The 16,902-nt window shown below is 44.5% G+C and overlaps 2 protein-coding genes across 5 annotated transcripts in view; both read left to right on the top strand.

Moving 5' to 3' along the window:
* BANP (BTG3 associated nuclear protein) overlaps positions 1-5,339 on the top strand; it is a 153,482-nt gene extending 148,143 nt beyond the window's left edge. For both annotated transcript variants that reach the window (XM_083754570.1, XM_083754571.1), the window contains exon 13: positions 4,451-5,339. In XM_083754570.1, the coding sequence (XP_083610696.1) occupies positions 4,451-4,522 (72 nt within the window). In that variant the 3' untranslated portion in view covers positions 4,523-5,339. The remainder of the gene's footprint in view (positions 1-4,450) is intronic.
* Positions 5,340-8,417: 3,078 nt separating this feature from the next.
* Positions 8,418-16,902, top strand: part of ZNF469 (zinc finger protein 469) — a 265,796-nt gene continuing 257,311 nt past the window's right edge. For 2 of the 3 annotated variants that reach the window (XM_083754494.1, XM_083754488.1), the window contains exon 1: positions 11,756-11,859. The gene's annotated coding sequence lies outside the window, so the exon portion shown is untranslated. Of the gene's footprint in view, positions 8,438-11,755; positions 11,860-16,902 lie in introns of those variants that run through there. The other variant, XM_083754490.1, reaches the window with a different exon arrangement.

Raw genomic sequence — 16,902 nt, 5'->3', positions numbered from 1 at the left:
GAAGGTGTCATCTTAAGCCAGGGTGAGCAGACTTCACACTTGTCAAATGTACCTAGATTTTTTTTAAATGGAACCCCCCCCTCCGATCTACCAACTGGAGACAGTTGGGAAAGACAATACAGTATGAATTAAAGAACAGGATGCCTCTGAGCACTGTGAAGTTGTTTATTGTACCAGTCCTTTCACACAATGGTCCACTCCAGGTTATAATATAATAATAATAATAATTTATTATTTGTACCCCGCCCATCTGGCTGGGTTTCCCCAGCCACTCTGGGCGGCTTCCAACAGAGATGAAAAATACACTAAAATGTCACATATTAAAAACTTCCCTGAACAGGGCTGCCTTCAGATGTCTTCTGAATGTCAGGTAGTTGTTTATCGCTTTGACATCTGATGGGAGGGCATTCCACAGGGCGGGCGCCACTACCGAGAAGGCCCTCTGCCTGGTTCCCTGTAACTTGGCCTCTCGCAGTGAGGGAACCGCCAGAAGGCCCTCGGAGCTGGACCTCAGTGTCCGGGCAGAACGATGGGGGAGGAGACGCTCCTTCAGATATACTGGACCGAGGCCATTTAGGGCTTTAAAGGTCAGCACCAACACTTTGAATTGTGCTCGGAAACGTACTGGGAGCCAATGTAGGTCTTTCAAGACCGGTGTTATATGGTCTCGGCGGCCGCTCCCAGTCACCAGTCTAGCTGCCGCATTCTGGATTAGTTGTAGTTTCCGGGTCACCTTCAAAGGTAGCCCCACGTAGAGCGCATTGCAGTAGTCCAAGCGGGAGATAACCAGAGCATGTACCACTCTGGCGAGACAGTCTGCAGGCAGATAGGGTCTCAGCCTACGTACCAGATGGAGCTGGTAAACAGCTGCCCTGGATACAGATTTGACCTGTGCCTCCATGGATAGCTGTGAGTCCAAAATGACTCCCAGGCTGCGCACCTGGTCCTTCAGGGGCACAGTTATCCCATTCAGGACCAGGGAATCCTCCACACCTGCCCGCCTCCTGTCCCCCAAAAACAGTACTTCTGTCTTGTCAGGATTCAACCTCAATCTGTTAGCCGCCATCCATCCTCCAACCGCTTCCAGACACTCACACAGGACCTTCACCGCCTTCACTGGTTCTGATTTAAAAGAGAGGTAGAGCTGGGTATCATCTGCATACTGATGAACACCCAGCCCAAACCTCCTGATGATCTCTCCCAGCGGCTGCATGTAGATGTTAAAAAGCATGGGGGAGAGGACAGAACCCTGAGGCACCCCACAAGTGAGAGCCCAGGGGTCTGAACACTCATCTCCCACCACCACTTTCTGAACACGGCCCAGGAGGAAGGAGCGGAACCACTGTATGACAGTGCCCCCAGCTCTCAGCCCCTCAAGACGGTCCAGAAGGATGTCATGGTCGATGGTATCAAACACCGCTGAGAGATCCAGCAGAACTAGGAAACAGCTCTCACCTTTGTCCCTAGCCCGTCGGAGATCATCAACCAGTGCGACCAAGGCAGTTTCAGTCCCATGATGAGGCCTGAATCCCGACTGGAAGGGATCCAAATGGTCTGCTTCTTCCAGGCGTGCCTGGAGTTGTTCAGCAACCACTCGCTCAATCACCTTGCCCAAGAATGGAAGGTTTGAGACTGGGCGATAATTGGCCATCGTGGCCGCATCTAAAGATGGTTTTTTAAGAAGCGGTTTAATAACCGCCTCTTTCAGCGGGTCTGGGAAGGCTCCCTCACGGAGGGAAGCATTCACCACCCCACGAAGCCCATCGCCCAGTCCTTCCCGGCTAGCTTTTATAAGCCAGGATGGGCAAGGATCCAGGAGACAGGTGGTTTGTTTCACTCGTCCAAGCAGCCTGTCCACATCCTCGGAGGTAACAGATTGGAATTGATCCCACACAACTTGACCAGACAGGGCTCTAGCACTCTCCCGCCCCGGCCCTGCTCCCACGGTGGAGTCTACTTCTTCCCGAATCTGAGTGATTTTATCTGCAAAAAACTTTGCAAAATCATTGCAGGAGAACATGTGGCCCGTACTGGGCCCCGATGTTACAGGTGGTTCCGCTAAATTGTGAACCACCTGAAAGAGTCTCCTGCTGCTGTTTTCTGCAGATGCAATAGAGGCGGTGAAGAAATTCTTCTTCGCCGTTGCTATCGCCACTTGGTAGGCTCGACGTTGAGCTCTAACCTGTGTCCGGTCAGATTCAGAATGAGTTATCCGCCACCGGCGCTCTAGCCGTCTCAACGATTGTTTCATTGCCCTCAGATCCGTGGAAAACCACGGGGTTAACCCTGAACATTCTTGACCCTAATTTAGATGGGAAAAGTCATTTCCTTAATGGCTTTTTTCAACAGCCACAAGTCAGAAACGCTTGCTGGACTGCTGCAGATCACCCAGAAATATACCTGTAAATCCTGATCTACCTTCTGCTCATCTCTGCCTTAAGCTATGCAGCATTAAGACAGGGGTGGGGACCTGGATGTGGCAGGCGGGCCAAATTGTTATTTCCCTGACCCTTTGTGGGTGGGGCCAGTCACCGGCATTGCAGTGATATCAAGTGACTTGCTTGCAGAGCTCCTTTCAAAGCACTGTCTTGTGGAGTGCTTTGAAAGGGACCTAGTGATTGGTGGGTCTTACGTAGCCCCACTCAAAGTGTTTTGCAGGCACTGCCGACTAGCTGCTTTCAGCTGAGCCATACTGTATACGACTTCAGTGCAGAACAAGTGGGCATGGCTTGGCCGAAATAACCCTTGTGGGTCAAATGGGGAGAGTGAGGATTGGGGCTAATTAGGCCTATGAAGATAGCATCAACTCTGTGTGTCTTCTTTTTCGCATAGCAGAAATTCCTTCCCAGATTAACTTCAGCAATACTTTTGTACTGTTTGGTAAGCAGTCCAAGGAATATTTATTGATTATTTATTGAAAAATTATTGATCCTCTAAATCTAATAAATTTGTGGTGGTGGGGATGATAATAGTGGCTATCCCAGTATGTTGCCTTCGATTGAATAAGAGAGTGAAGAGGATGCTGCTTCTGAAAAGGGATAGCTCTTTCTGTCCAAGAAGGCTGAAATAGTTACATTCAGCTCCTGAATTATTTGCCTCTATCTGCACTGCTGCTTGGAAGAGGCAAAGCAAAATAATTCAGGAGTGGAATGTAACTATTTCAGCTAATAAGAGCCAGCTACTCCTAAATCTCCTACAAGTGGTTGTGTTTGATCCAAATAGTGCTGAAAGCACTCCTGGGGCCTTTTCTGGAACTTTCAAAAGTGTCTCACTGTATCACGTTATAGCAAAACATGTATTCCCCCAATCTCTGGCAACTTTCCTACTTGTTTTCTAGAAGGAATGCAGTAAGGTGGCAGTGAGGTCTCTGGGGTCCTTTGGAGTGTTCTTACCTTGGCACCCCAGGGAGTTGCAAGGCAAACAAAAATAAAGTGGTACCTCGGGTTAAGTACTTAATTCGTTCCGGAGGTCCATTCTTAACCTGAAACTGTTCTTAACCTGAAGCACCACTTTAGCTAATGGGGCCTCCCGCTGCTGCCGCGCTGCCGGAGCACGTTTTCTGTTCTCATCCTGAAGCAAAGTTCTTAACCCGAGGTACTATTTCTGGGTTAGCGGAGTCTCTAACCTGAAGCATATGTAACCCAATTTACCACTGTACATGGGTGTCTTGTTGCTCCATTTTTATTACTCAGATTAGTTCCACCACCTGCTGGGTTTAAGAAGAGTAGAACTCTTTTTTATAACAAGGAGGAAGTCTAAATGGGGTACCAACTCTGCCAGCTTCTGGTCTCCAGCCACTCAAACTCTCCTAGAACATTTTCTGACATTGTTGGCAGAGACAGATAAATGATGTTTTCATGCGACTATAGAGGTGTCATGGCAGACAGTTGTGGATTTGAGTCAGGAACCAAATGCATAGCTGCTTCAAGGCACAGAGCTTCTGCTGACTCCAGACCTGAAAACCCTTAATCAAAGATTTGGATGTGGAAACATTGCTATGAAAAGAGGGCATCCTCTGCTTTAGGAACAGTTTTCTGATGTAGGATCTAGGGCAGAGTAAGCCTGGGATTTCCTGGTCCATTGCAAAAGATTATATTGGCTGATTCATCAGAATTAGTCAGAGCCCAGGTGGTACATTTAAATAAAGGTTTACTAAGGATTGCCTGTAATACCAAAATTAATGGCCACCAGAGTCTGAGGATAGGCAACCAAGGATGAGATTGTCCCAGACAGTTTGTCTTAGAGCCAGATGGTTGGACCTAAATGAGCCTTGGTTTTGACACAGCACAGGAATTATTCCATTGAATCTCAAGAGCTTCTAGGATTTCTTGTTGTTGGCAGCGGTTGCTTGGACAGGATAGAAGGTCTTAACCACCCTTGAACTGAGTGGCCAAGCCTACTAATAATGGTAAACCTGTGGCATGTTTGTCTGTCTCTCTCTCTTGTGCAGAGCACAGATTCTCTTCAGTCAGCCATCCAGCCGGAAATGCAGATAGACCACGGAGGCATTCAGATTCAGTGAAATGGAGTCAGTGAGAAGCAGAAGCACCACCACCACCAAACTCCACTCCAGCCACCTTGTCTGGCAGCTGAAGATCTTCTCAGCTTGCAGGATATTCTCCCTAGCCTCTCCTGTACATAAGAGTGTGAGCCACTCCATTGAACTGATTGTTTGGAACCCCCTCCCACAGGTCCTCATATGAAGGAGCTCCCTAGAATCTGATGTGCGGATGAAGAGAACTGCCATCATTTTCACTCCAGTACAAAAGACTCCTAATGGACGTGCTTTAGCCATACCTGAAAAGAAAAAGATGTTTTTGCAGAAGATGAAAGCTAGCTAACCTTAATTAATCAAAAGATTACAAGTGAATTGATGTGCCACCTTTCATCTCCGTGACTCATCCTTGTAAACGTCTCTAGATACCTTATCAGACTCTTGCCTGTCTTGCAGTACATACCTTACCACACAGAAAGAATCAAGAGTGCAAATATATTTTGCTGTTGAAAGAAGAATTTTTTAATTTGCTATGTTTATAACGAGAGAGAGAGAGAGAGAGAGAGAGAGAGAGAGAGAGAGGGAGGGATGTATTTAATAAAGAAAATGGGGGGAAGCCCATTATCACAATTGTTAGCTTTTTTGCTGCTGTTTTTTCTGTTTTGTTTCAGTGTAACCGAAATTAATTTTTTTAAAAAGGAAAAGAACAAATTTCCATACACATACAACCCTTGCCTTTTTTTGTTGATATTGTTGCTTAACTACTTTTCTAAAGAGGGGTTAACTACTATCCAACACTTGTAATTATGCATTTCTAAAGAAATAAATGTGTATTTATGAAGAGCATCCTTCTCTTGCCTGTCTGTGGAATATAACTCTTCTGAAAGACTTGCCTTTTCACATAGTAGTGCTTTACTCCCACATTAATTTTACTCAGACATTCTCCATCCAGGATGAAAAGCCCCCTCACTCTCATTGCCACCTGCCTCAGTGACAGGGCCCCCTGGAACAGAGCATCTGAAGATGATCTTAACATCCGAGGCTGATGTGAAGACAAGTGATCCTTTAGCTCTTTAAAAGTAGGTCTCTGAACTCTGAGTTGAGATTGAAGCCAGTGTTACTGTTTAAACACAGAGGTGATATGACCCCAAAGCCCAGATACACTTAGCACCCTAGCAGCTATGTTTTGGACTAAATACAGTCATAATGCATCACCTCCTACAGTCCCGGTAATATGTAAGGATAGATTCCAGCATTTCTCTTACAAGTAAAAAATAAAATAAAATTGGGGCTTTGGAACATGGATACTTGGATTAGGGCTTTTCACCGAAAGAAACATTCCTTGCTGGGATGGATAGAGGTTCCCTCAGCTCATTGCTGCAGAATTAGATCATGTCACACCTCAGATTTGAAGCACTTCAGGTTGCTTTGCCTCTTCTTCCAAAACCTTGGATTGTAGGCCACAAAGGGTGGGTGGGTGTGTCAATAATTGTATGCAATTGGCAGAATTGGATTAAATTTGCAGGCATAGGCATCCCTGTTGTATGCATGAACATGGCATACAACTTAAAGGTGTTCCTAGGCACTGCTGCTGATATGTTACTTCTGCATCCCTTCCAAAAACACTGTAAATTGGAAGTAAAGAGAGAGCCCTGCTATAGTTGCTGAAAGCTAGACCTGCCAGTCACAAAACTACACTCCCCTTCCCGGCCTCTCCCTTCCCCTCTGGCAGGCATTTTCCAGTTTTGGTGAGGTTGGAGGAGTGTACAAAAGAGTATCAAACTAGTAAACTAAACAAAAATATATAACTCCCCCCAGCTCTGAGTTGGTTCTAAAGCTTCAGAGCCAGCCTGCTTTCTCTCATACTACCTCAGAGCCAAATATCTCTGAAATGAGCCTCAGACTCATGCTTTGTCTGAAGTGAATACATAGTCATAACTGGGTTGGGCCCAGCTGCCCCCCTATCTAGACAGGGATAGTCTAACTTCAGTAATGATTCAGAAACCAGCTGGTACAGAATTCAGCAGCCAGGTTGCTCACCAGGGCAAGACGGCTTGAGCATTTTACACTGATCCTGGCCCGACTGCACTGGCTGCCAGTTAGTTTCCAGGCCCAATTCAAAGTACTGGTTTTGACCTATAAAGCCTCAAATGGCTCAGGCCTGCAGTACCTGAAGGAATGCTTCTCCCCATATGAACTGACACAAACCCTGCGACCTGAGGCCCTTCTTTGTGTACCCCTTTCATGAGAGGGCCGGAGAGTGGCAACACGAGAACAGACCTTTTCTGTGGTGGCTTCCTATTTGTGGGTTGCTCTCCCCTGGAATGCTCTCACTGGCACCATAATTACTTCTTTGGTGATCACTCGTAGCCGATTAAGATTGTCTGGTGCCAGGCAAAAGCATTTCTCTTCCCCTAGGTCTTTGGATAATTAAACCATCTATGGCCCTTTAAATTGTGTGGGGATGATTTATTGTTTCGTTTGTTCCTAGGTTATGTATTTTTGTGTCTTTGTATTGCTAACCACCCTGTGATCCTCAGATGAAGAGCAGTATAGAAATAATGATGATGATGATGTCACTAAAGTGGGTGCCAGGCCAGTTCAAGCCATGTATGTCATGGGCAGGTCTATGAGTTGCACCCAGGCATCTAAATGCATCCTACTTCATTGCATGCCTTGAGGCCCACCACCTCCTGGAGGCAGATCATTAGGAAATACAAAGTAGTCCATTCCATTTTGAAAATGATTGCAGACTGATTTTACCCATATACCTCCTGGCAATCAAATATTTCCACTTCCCCCACTTCCCCCCTCTCTTTTGGTTATATGGCTCCTGAAAACTGGCTTTGGCTTCCCATCTTTTGCAACATGAAAAATAACCATTGCACACTTGTGGGATGTCTTTCTTCCAAATAGATCTCAAAGCAGTTAGCTGAGATTTCTTTTTTTCTGAATGCAAGGGTGTGTGTTTGTGCGTGCATACACGAAGATCATTCCTGGAAAATGATGCTTTGAATTTTGGTTTTGGGGTGTGTGCATTTGTAGTATGCTGGAATGAGCAAGGAGATGCAATTGCGCTGAGCCATTTGGGATTATCTGGTAGCACAGTAAATTAGTGTTACTTGATACATGCAAAGGGCAACAGTGGAGAATCCAGCAAGGGGAATTTTGCACGGTGGAATGCAATTAGCCATTTACAACATGGCAAGAAATCCAAGGTTAACACCCTTGTTCTTGTAAAATAGCATTTTGGGAATTTTCAGTAATGTTCTCTCCTGCAGTATAATGAATTAGTCTGGAAGAGAATTTTACAAAGGAACACTTTGCTCTCAGCAGCAGATATGTATGGGAAATTGCATTTGGGGAAAAATATTTTGACTTGAAACAAAAATGTGTTCTGGGCTTGACAATTCTGTTGTGGTAGTGTATTCCCCCCCCCCACCTTAATAATATATTAAAGCGTAGTTAAATAGAAAGCTAGGCTGAGCAAATGTGACAGATTGCTACGTACCCTAATCTAGAAGAAGGAAGATTAAGAGTTTTGGTTTGCCAAGTCTTTCCCAGACTTCCTGCCTGACCTTGAACTTCATCACTTACCTCTGGGACTGTGTAAAACGGAAGAAAAAATGGCTTTTGAAATTCCATCTCCCATGCCAAGAACAGCCATATTCCTGTACCAGATTAAATTATGTGACTTAAAACTTTGCCTACATTTGCTGATTGGTGAAATTACAGGAGGGAAATTCTCTCATTTCGAGGCAAAAAAAAGTATTATTTGCATGTCCAGCAAGATTATAGAGTTCTGTGATGGGACAGAATAGACATTATCTAGAAATGACAACATTTCAAAAACCCAACTTTTCTAGATTCTATCAATGAAAAACAACTGCTTTAAAGTGGAATCAATCAGGCAACCGTAAAGTAGGCTCCTTGCAAAACAAGGTAAGAAAAGCCAACACTTTACTTTTTTTTCTGATGCAGTCTGGATCCCTATATTTTATTTGTTTTAGGAGGGGGAGAATGGGTTTATCCTGTTTTCAAGCAATGCTAATTTATGCTTGCCTTTATTTCCCTGAATCATCGTTCATTTGATTAAGACATTTGTATAGGGTCGTACCTTGGTTTTCAAACAATTCTCGAATGTTTTGGCTCCCAAACGCCGCAAACCCAGAAGTGACTGTTCCGGTTTGCAAACTATTTTTGGAAGTCAAATGTCCGACGGGGCTGCCACGGCTTCTGATTAGCTGCAAGAGCTTCCTGCAGCCAATCAGAAGCCACGCTTTGGTTTCCAAACGTTTTGGAAGTCGAACAGACTTCCAGAACAGATTCTGTTCGACTTCCAAGGTATGGCTGGACTGCTTTTCCAGAAGCTCAAAGTGGTTTACACTGCAAAGGAACAACAAACATGGGAAGAGAGAGGTGATTTTAGCAAATCCTTTTCTCTTGAAGCTCCCTCTGTGTCTCCTTGCAATGCTGTTCAAAAAGGGGCACAACTGGATTAAACCCATGAAGCCAAACTATTATGAATCACAATTTAAAAACCATATCTGAAACAGTGCAGCCTTGGAAAACTTAAAGACCTGGCAAAATGCAAAAGGTGTTTGAAGCGCTTTTGAAAATATGGCAGTTCTGGAACCTTCCTAATTATTACTATTTGTTTATTAAATTTGTTAGTCACAATCCATTCCTTATTTATTTTTGTGTGTGTTCTTCTGTATCCTGCCATTCTATAGATAACAAGATAACTACCACAATGGTAATAAGGTAATAATAAAATAACTCCCCCCACCCCATCACAGTCCATGGCTTAATTTGAAGTTCATGCGGGACCATCAGTCTCAAGACGTCTTTTGAATTGCTGAGGGATCAGCCCTTGAATGTAGAAAGGTAATAAAAGGAAGAGTGCCCCAAAGTATGGATTGCGGAGTATGCACAGAAAAGCCGTCAGGTCTGGAAACAGTCTCCACTGGGGCATTTAGACCAAGGGAGATTGCAGCATTTGAGAATTTTTAGGTTAGAGAAGAGGCAATGTAACAGAATTGTATAAAATAATTATAAATGGCATGGAGAAAGTGGATAGAGAAAAGTTTTTCTCCCTTCTTTTGCTACATTAGATCTCATGGACATCTAATGAAGCTGAATGTCGAAGGTTTTTGACAAGTGATAGAAAGTACTTAATCATGCAGTGCATAGTTAAACTATGGAACCCACTCCCACAGGAGGCAGAGATGTTCACCAAGTTGGATGGCTTTAAAACGGAATTAGACAAATTCATGGGGGACGCGGGTGGCTTTGTGGGTTAAACCACAGAGCCTAGGACTTGCTGATCAGAAGGTCGGTGGTTCAAATCCCTGTAACGGGGTGAGCTCCTGTTGTTTGGTCCCAGCTCCTGCCAACCTAGCAGTTCGAAAGCACATTAAAGTGCATGTAGATAAATAGGTACCGCTCCGGCGGGAAGGTAAACAGCGTTTCCGTACATTGCTGTGGTTCTCCAAAAGTGGCTTAGTCATGTTGGCCACATGACCCGGAAGCTGTACGCCGGCTCCCTTGGCCAATAAAGCGAGATGAGCGCCGCAACCCCAGAGTCTGGGGTTGACTGGACCTAATGGTCAGGGGTCCCTTTACCTTTACCTTAGACAAATTCATAGAGGAAAGGGCTATTGATGTCTACTAGCCTTGAGGCCTATGCTTTGCCTCCATGGGTGGAGGCATACTGTCAGAGGTAGTATTCCTCTGAATATAAGTTGCTGGGAAGTGCAGGTGGATAGAGTGCCACTGTGCTCACGTCACATTTGAAAGCTTCCCACAGTCATCTGGTTAGCTACTATGAAAACAGGATCCTGAGCTAGATGGCTCATCTGATCCAACAGGTTCATCTTGTATTCTTACAGCAGTATATTTTGTGTTTTTATTTTGTATGTTTATGTCGAGAACTGCCCTGAGATTTTAGATGAAGGGTGGTATACAAAGTTATAAAAAAGTAAATTTAAAAAAATGAATAAAGTGCTCTTGTGCTTGGGACCTGCTTGTGCGTTTCCTGCAGGTATCTGATTAGCCACTGTGAGTACAGGATGCCAGGCTAGATGAGCCCCTGCTCTGATCCAGCAGGCTCTTCTTATGTTCTCAGTGCTGTGTGGCTTTAGCTTTAATTGGTACTGACTCCTGTTAAGTCCCCTTGAAAGAGAAAAAAGATAAGCTCCTTTTCTCCCTCTAAAAAAAGGGGCAGGGGAAGGATTCAGCATCAACCATGTAATAACAATCTTCTTTAAGATATATACTAAAATGTGTGATATGCTTATTGGAGAAGTAGAGAGAAGCTGGATGCAGGGCCATCAGAGGCAGTCACTGCTGGACCAGGCCTAGATTCTGAGCTTTCATTAAAGAAAAGTAAGTAAGTAAGCAGACCTTTTGGAATGAAAGTTTTGAAGCAAAAAGTGCAGGCACCATTCCAAGCAATTGGAATTACAGGGAACCAGGCAGAGGGCCTTCTCGGTAGTGGCACCCGCCCTGTGAAATGCCCTCTCATCAGATGTCAAAGCGATAAACATCAACCTGACATTCAGAAGACATCTGAAGGCATCCCTGTTCAGGGAAGTTTTTAATATGTAACATTTTAGTGTATCTTTCATCTTTGTTGGAAGCCGCCCAGAGTGGGTGGGGAAACCCAGCCAGATGGGCGGGGTACAAATAATAAATTATTATTATTATTATTGCTTTGTGAGAGATGAGCCTGCTCCTTGCTTTCAATGTCTTTAGCCAGTTTTGAAATGGCAACATAGGAAGCTGCCTTATACTGGGAGTCAAACCATTGTCTATCCAGAGCAATGTTGTCTACACTGACTGGCAGTGTTTCTCTAGGATTTCAGGTAAGGGACATTCTGAGCCCTACCTGGAAACACTGGGAATTGAACCAGGAACCCGCACGCAAAGCAAATGCCGGGTCACTGAGATGTGGCTCTTCCCCTATGTAACGTAATATCGACAAAACTACAACAGCTGAATTAAACTGCGGGTTCTTCATGTGTATGTGTGTATAACAGAGCTGAGCCAGAAAAGCAGAAACGTCTTAATGCTTTCTCCCAACATTGCACTCTCCTCCTCATTCTCCTCTTGCCTTTGGGAATCTGCAGAGAGTCTCTTTCCTGACTGTGTCCAGGAGGAGGAGGGTTAAGAATGCAGAGAGGAGGGTGGGAAGGGAATCCCTCGCTTGGAACTTGAGACTTTCCAGCTGAGAGGGGGATGCAGACGTCACTCTCCTCACTGCTGCGCTCAGCTCCCATGTCAAAGGAAGTCCAGGGAAAGAGCATCAAGGAATCCAGCACCACTGAGAATACAGATATGTAATGCCATCACTTCCGACTTCGGTGAGTAGAGAGAAAAGTGTCAGTCTGTGAAATAGCTTTGCAAAGGTTTTGAAACTTTCTCTTCAGAGACGGCCTCAGGACCGGATACGGGAATCAATTTAAGAACAGAAGCCTGCTTTGCTACCAGGGGCTCAAGAACAGTCTAATACAGCTTATGCAAATGCTGTTACGATCCGGTGAAATCAAGTCAAAGAAATGTCCTGGGATGGTTATCTGTGATACATGCACACCTGCCAAGAACCCAGAACAAAAGAGAGAGAGAGAAATACACAGGGCTCTTAATCTGTGAATGTTCAGGCAGCTTCTGGAAAAGGCTCTTTTCTTTTTGGTTTGGGTAGCTGCCTGCTTTGGTCATCCCATGCATGAAGACTGTTTGATGCTGTGCTTATTAAGCTTGTGACCTTTAAGCATTAGGGGTTTCCTCAGATGGTGGGGGGATGTCAAGTCATCCACTTTAACCCAATGTGGGAATGCATTGGAAAGACCTAACAGGGGGCATTGCCCATCTGTAGGTCCCTTTGCCCTGCCTTAAAAAAGTAAAGTGTGGCAATGAATCTCCTCCCAGCACACAGACTATGAATTTATCATAAATGAAATGTCTAAACAATCTATGGCCTTTTAAACCGAGGGGTGGGAGGTTGTTTGTTTTTATTTGTTGCTACGGTGTGTATTTTTGTGTTTTTATATTATAAAACTCCCTGTGATGAAGGGTGGTATAGAAATTTAATGAATGATAATGATAATGTTACAGCTGAATGGTTTTCTGAATGAACAATAGTGCTGTGGTGGGTCAAAGTTTTTGCATTTGTGTTTGTCCCACAGAATGAGAAAGGCAGCCAATATCTTTCCTCTGGATCAAGCCAAGATGCAAGCTTTCAAGCTGCACAGGAGTCTTCAGGCTGCCTCTTTTGAGAGTGTGGGTGTTTGTGTGTGAAAGACACATTTTTGTGTGTCTGGTCATGATGCTTACTCATCCTATGTCTGATTATTCAAAAGGACTCTTCTGTGGATTCTGCTTCACACTGCACAATAAATTGGCTTGGGGGAAATACCAGCATACTTCTTTCTATAAATGTGGTTTCTGCAAGGAAAGAGAAAGAAATACCTGATAAAATTTTGGAAACTGGGGGAAGAGGGGCAGTCAGAGAAGGGAATAATGGAAATACGTGTATTTTCATGCTACTTATGAACAGAGGAAGCAGAATAGATTATGAGAAATGAATAAGCTTATGTATATTTGCATTTGCTACTCAGGCTTTCAAGTTTTATTTTGTTTTTAGTCACAGGGTGGTGATGGGGTTGGGGGTAGTGCAGGCCAAGAGATAGGCTTTGACACCCTCTTCCTTAAATTGGTTAAGAAAGGATTCTCAGCTGAACCTGCAATAGTCCAAATGAATTGCCCTATCTCTCTTCCCTCTCTTGGCTCCAGTTATATCCCTCTGAAATCTAAAATGGTCAAAGATCAAATACAGTTGCTATCAAATACAAGATCAAATACAAGTATCTGGTCTCCGACCATAATAAATTATCTATCTATCTATCAAATACAAGCATCTTCCTGCTAAAAGCCTCTGACAATGACACAAACATCACCTGGTGCTTAAGGGCTTCACTAGCTACGTATTCAAGCCCTTAAGTATGTTTTTTTTAAAAAAAATAAATAAATTAAAAAACAAACTGCCAGCATGGAGGGCCTGATCCAAATTGGGACCCTAGTGGGTAGGTCCTTGGGTGGGAGCCTGACCTCAGCTCAGATGCCTCTGGGAAGCCTGCAAGCAGGGCCTTGGGATAACTGGGTGCTAGCCTGTTTAGGGATTTAAAGGTCAAACTTTTAAAAGCTGCCAACCAACCAGGAAAAAATAAGAAACTTCATCTGCCTGGTGGTTTTGCATTTTGGTCCACTTGCCAGGAAATAAAAATCATCAGTGGGGCCAGGAGCAAAGGAGGAAAAGTGAGCGGTGGATGGAATGAACACATGATAGAACATTCTATGAGCCTGGGGTAGAGGAAGTGAAGTCCCCCCCCCCCCGATTCCCATGGAAAAAGCAATTTCACACTCACCCTTAACTATCCCCTGGTCCTCTGCTATACACTGTAGTGGAATCAGCAGATTTTATATCAGGCTCCTCCCCCAATTTGATGGGGGCCTCACAACACTAGACTCCACCCCACTAGGCCCCACCCCCTTGCTCAACTCCCAGACCCACTCTTGACCCTGACCCCAAAGGCTCCACCTTTGTCCCACCCAGATACGACAATCATTATTTTCTATTTTGAGGTTTGGCAACGCACTCCGGGTGGTCTCTGTTTTTGATTTCCGCTCTTGTCTCTTCCCCCATGCTGCTTTTGTTAAGTGCATGTTTTCCATTACAAAGCTTTGAGACAGGCTAATGGGACAGCCACATTTTCCTAGTATAAATGTATCCCCCCCTCCCCATTCCTTAGAAACCATAAATTCCAGCTGTGCATCTCGGAAGGAGCCATATTTGAGGCAGGTAGATTTACGAGTGTGGCAGGCTTCTCTCAGTGAGGTCTTCCTTGCAGGGAGAGGAGAGGCCTCTGGGGAGTCAAGTGAGACTATTTGTTGTGGCTGTGGTGGTGGCCATGTGGGAGACTTGAGACCTCTCCAGATGGTTTTAACGGCTCTTGATTCTGTTTGCACTAAGCTTGATCCGGTGGGAGTTTTGGGGAGAGATGCTTTGAGTGGAAATGCATCACCAGAAGAAAGGAAGCAAATTAGCATTAAAAACTGTGTACTTTTTAAAAATAAGTATAGATACCTGCTGGATCAGGCCAATGGCCCTTCTGGTCCAGTGTCCCCTTCCACAGTGGCCAACCAGATGCCTGTGGGAAACCCTTAAGCAGGGCCTGAGCACAAGAGCACTCTCTCCTCCTGTGATCTCCAGCAACTGGTATTCAGAAGCATTACTGCCTCAGACTGTGAAGGCAGAACAATAGCCATCCTGGCTAGTAGCCATTGATAGCCTTCTCCTTTGTGAATTAGTCCAATCCTCTTTTAAAGCCGTCTAAGTTGATGGTCATCACGGCCTCCTGTGGGAGTGAGTTCCTTAGTTTAACTATACATTGCCTGTATTTTGTCTGTTTTATCTGCCCTGAATCTTCAAACATATGTATGTTCGCTGTATGTCCATGAGTTCTAGTGTTACAAGAGAGGGAGAAAAACATTTCTTAACCCACTTTCTCTGTGCCATGCATAATTTTATGCACTTCTATCATGTCACTTCTTACTTGCCTTTTCTCTAAACTAAAAAGTCCCAACACTGCAACCTTTCTTCCTAGGAGAGCTGCTCCACCCCCCTGGTCATTTTGGTTTCCAACTCAACAATGTCCTTTTCAGGATGAGATGGCCAGAACCGTACACAGCTTTCCAAATGCGGTCACACCATTTGTATAATGGCATTATGATACTGACAGATTTATTTTCAATTTCTTTCCTAATGATTCCTAATATGGAATTTGTTTAGATATGTATGTTGGGTCCATACTGGTTGTACCTTTTATGTCTATTTGTGCTTGTTTTGTGTTGATTGTTTTGATCTTGTTGTCAGAAGCTTTGGGTTTCCTTTCAGACAAAAAAGGCAGAGTACAAATATGAAGTGAAATGAATTGGTTGGTGGAGAGATTGGGTGTGCAGGGTGAAGGAAATAGGTGCATGTTGGATGTGCACAGGAAAAACCTATTAATATGGTTGGCTCCAGTTCATGGCCTATCTCCTGTCCCCCACACAGAATTTGGCACTGGTTAGGGGCCTAGTTTTTCTATTGCTTCTGTACAGGCCCTCTAAACTGCATCCTCTACCTAGTGGTGGAGAATGCATGGATGGCTTGCAGTGGGCTAGGGAGAGTTATCACATCAGGTGGAGCCTTTTCCTGCAACTGTCACATGTCCAGTGATTGTAGAAACAGGCCCTGGCAGAGGAGGATTTAGGGGAGTGCAACTAGTTCGGTTACGCTGGATGCAAAGCCTCGGGGGTGCCGCTGGGGGGGAGGGCGCAAGTATGATTTACAATGGGCACCAAATTTAGGTGTCGCACAGGGTGCTGCTGAAATTTGAGACCCCCAAGATCTGCCACTGGCCCTGAAGTTTGTACTCAAAGAGCCACAATGCAACACAAAATTTGGTGGGTCTAGTTAAGTCACCTAGTTTAAACATGCTTAACTCTGTTTTTTGAATTTGGAGCACAAGATAAAACCCTGAAGCAGAGCTCTTTTGACATGTTGGTTACTGATTGTTTTCCAGGTTCCATTCAAGGTTTTGACCTTTAAGGCCTTAACTGGCTTGCGCTCCGGTTCTCTGTCTTGTTATGAGTCTGCTTGGTTGAGATCTGCAGGAGAGGCTCTTTTGAGACTGTTACCCTTACAAAGGAGAGAGGAATAGCAACGCCGCTCTTAGTGAATCAGAAGCTGCATATGTTTTGCTAGCATAACACCTCCACCTGCAGAAGCCAGCTTAATGGGCTTGCGTGGAGAGGGCTTTCTCCAGTGCCGCTCCACAATGTGGAATGATGCACTCCCCTGTAGTTCGTGCTGGTTCACTCTGCTTTCACATCTTTTTAATTTGGCTGGTCCAGTTGCTTTTAGTATGCTGCTTTGGTGGTATACAGAAAGGCATTGTGATAATAAAGTCTATTCACTCCATTTTTTCTATCCTTAATCAGCAAATATACTGGTATATATTTTTAAAAAATAGTTCCTAACTTTGCACATTGAGGAAACAATGTGCAGGAACACTAGAGTGTATATTTAAGTAGGCTGCCTCTTTGACCCTACAGTGCTGGACTCAGAGGCATTTGATCCGAAGTGCGGTCTAAGATTTGCAGTGGCCGAAGAACGAGCCTTTCCCAGTTATTCTTGTAAACCTTCAGAAAGTTTGTTTAGATTTCTGCTTTTTATTTCCTTTTCCTTTTTGCATGGGCACGCACCCCAAGCCTGTGTACATGTGGAGAGGGCAAAATGAATCCATTTCATGGTTTAGTTATGGTGGAAATTTCATCAGATTTTACGGTTTCTCATGAATGCGGGG

Source organism: Podarcis gaigeae (assembly GCF_964106915.1).
Source record: "Podarcis gaigeae genome assembly, chromosome: 8".
Taxonomy (NCBI): Eukaryota; Metazoa; Chordata; class Lepidosauria; order Squamata; family Lacertidae; genus Podarcis; species Podarcis gaigeae.
Note: the sequence above shows the minus strand (reverse complement) of the source record. Positions and strands in the feature narration are given on the sequence as shown.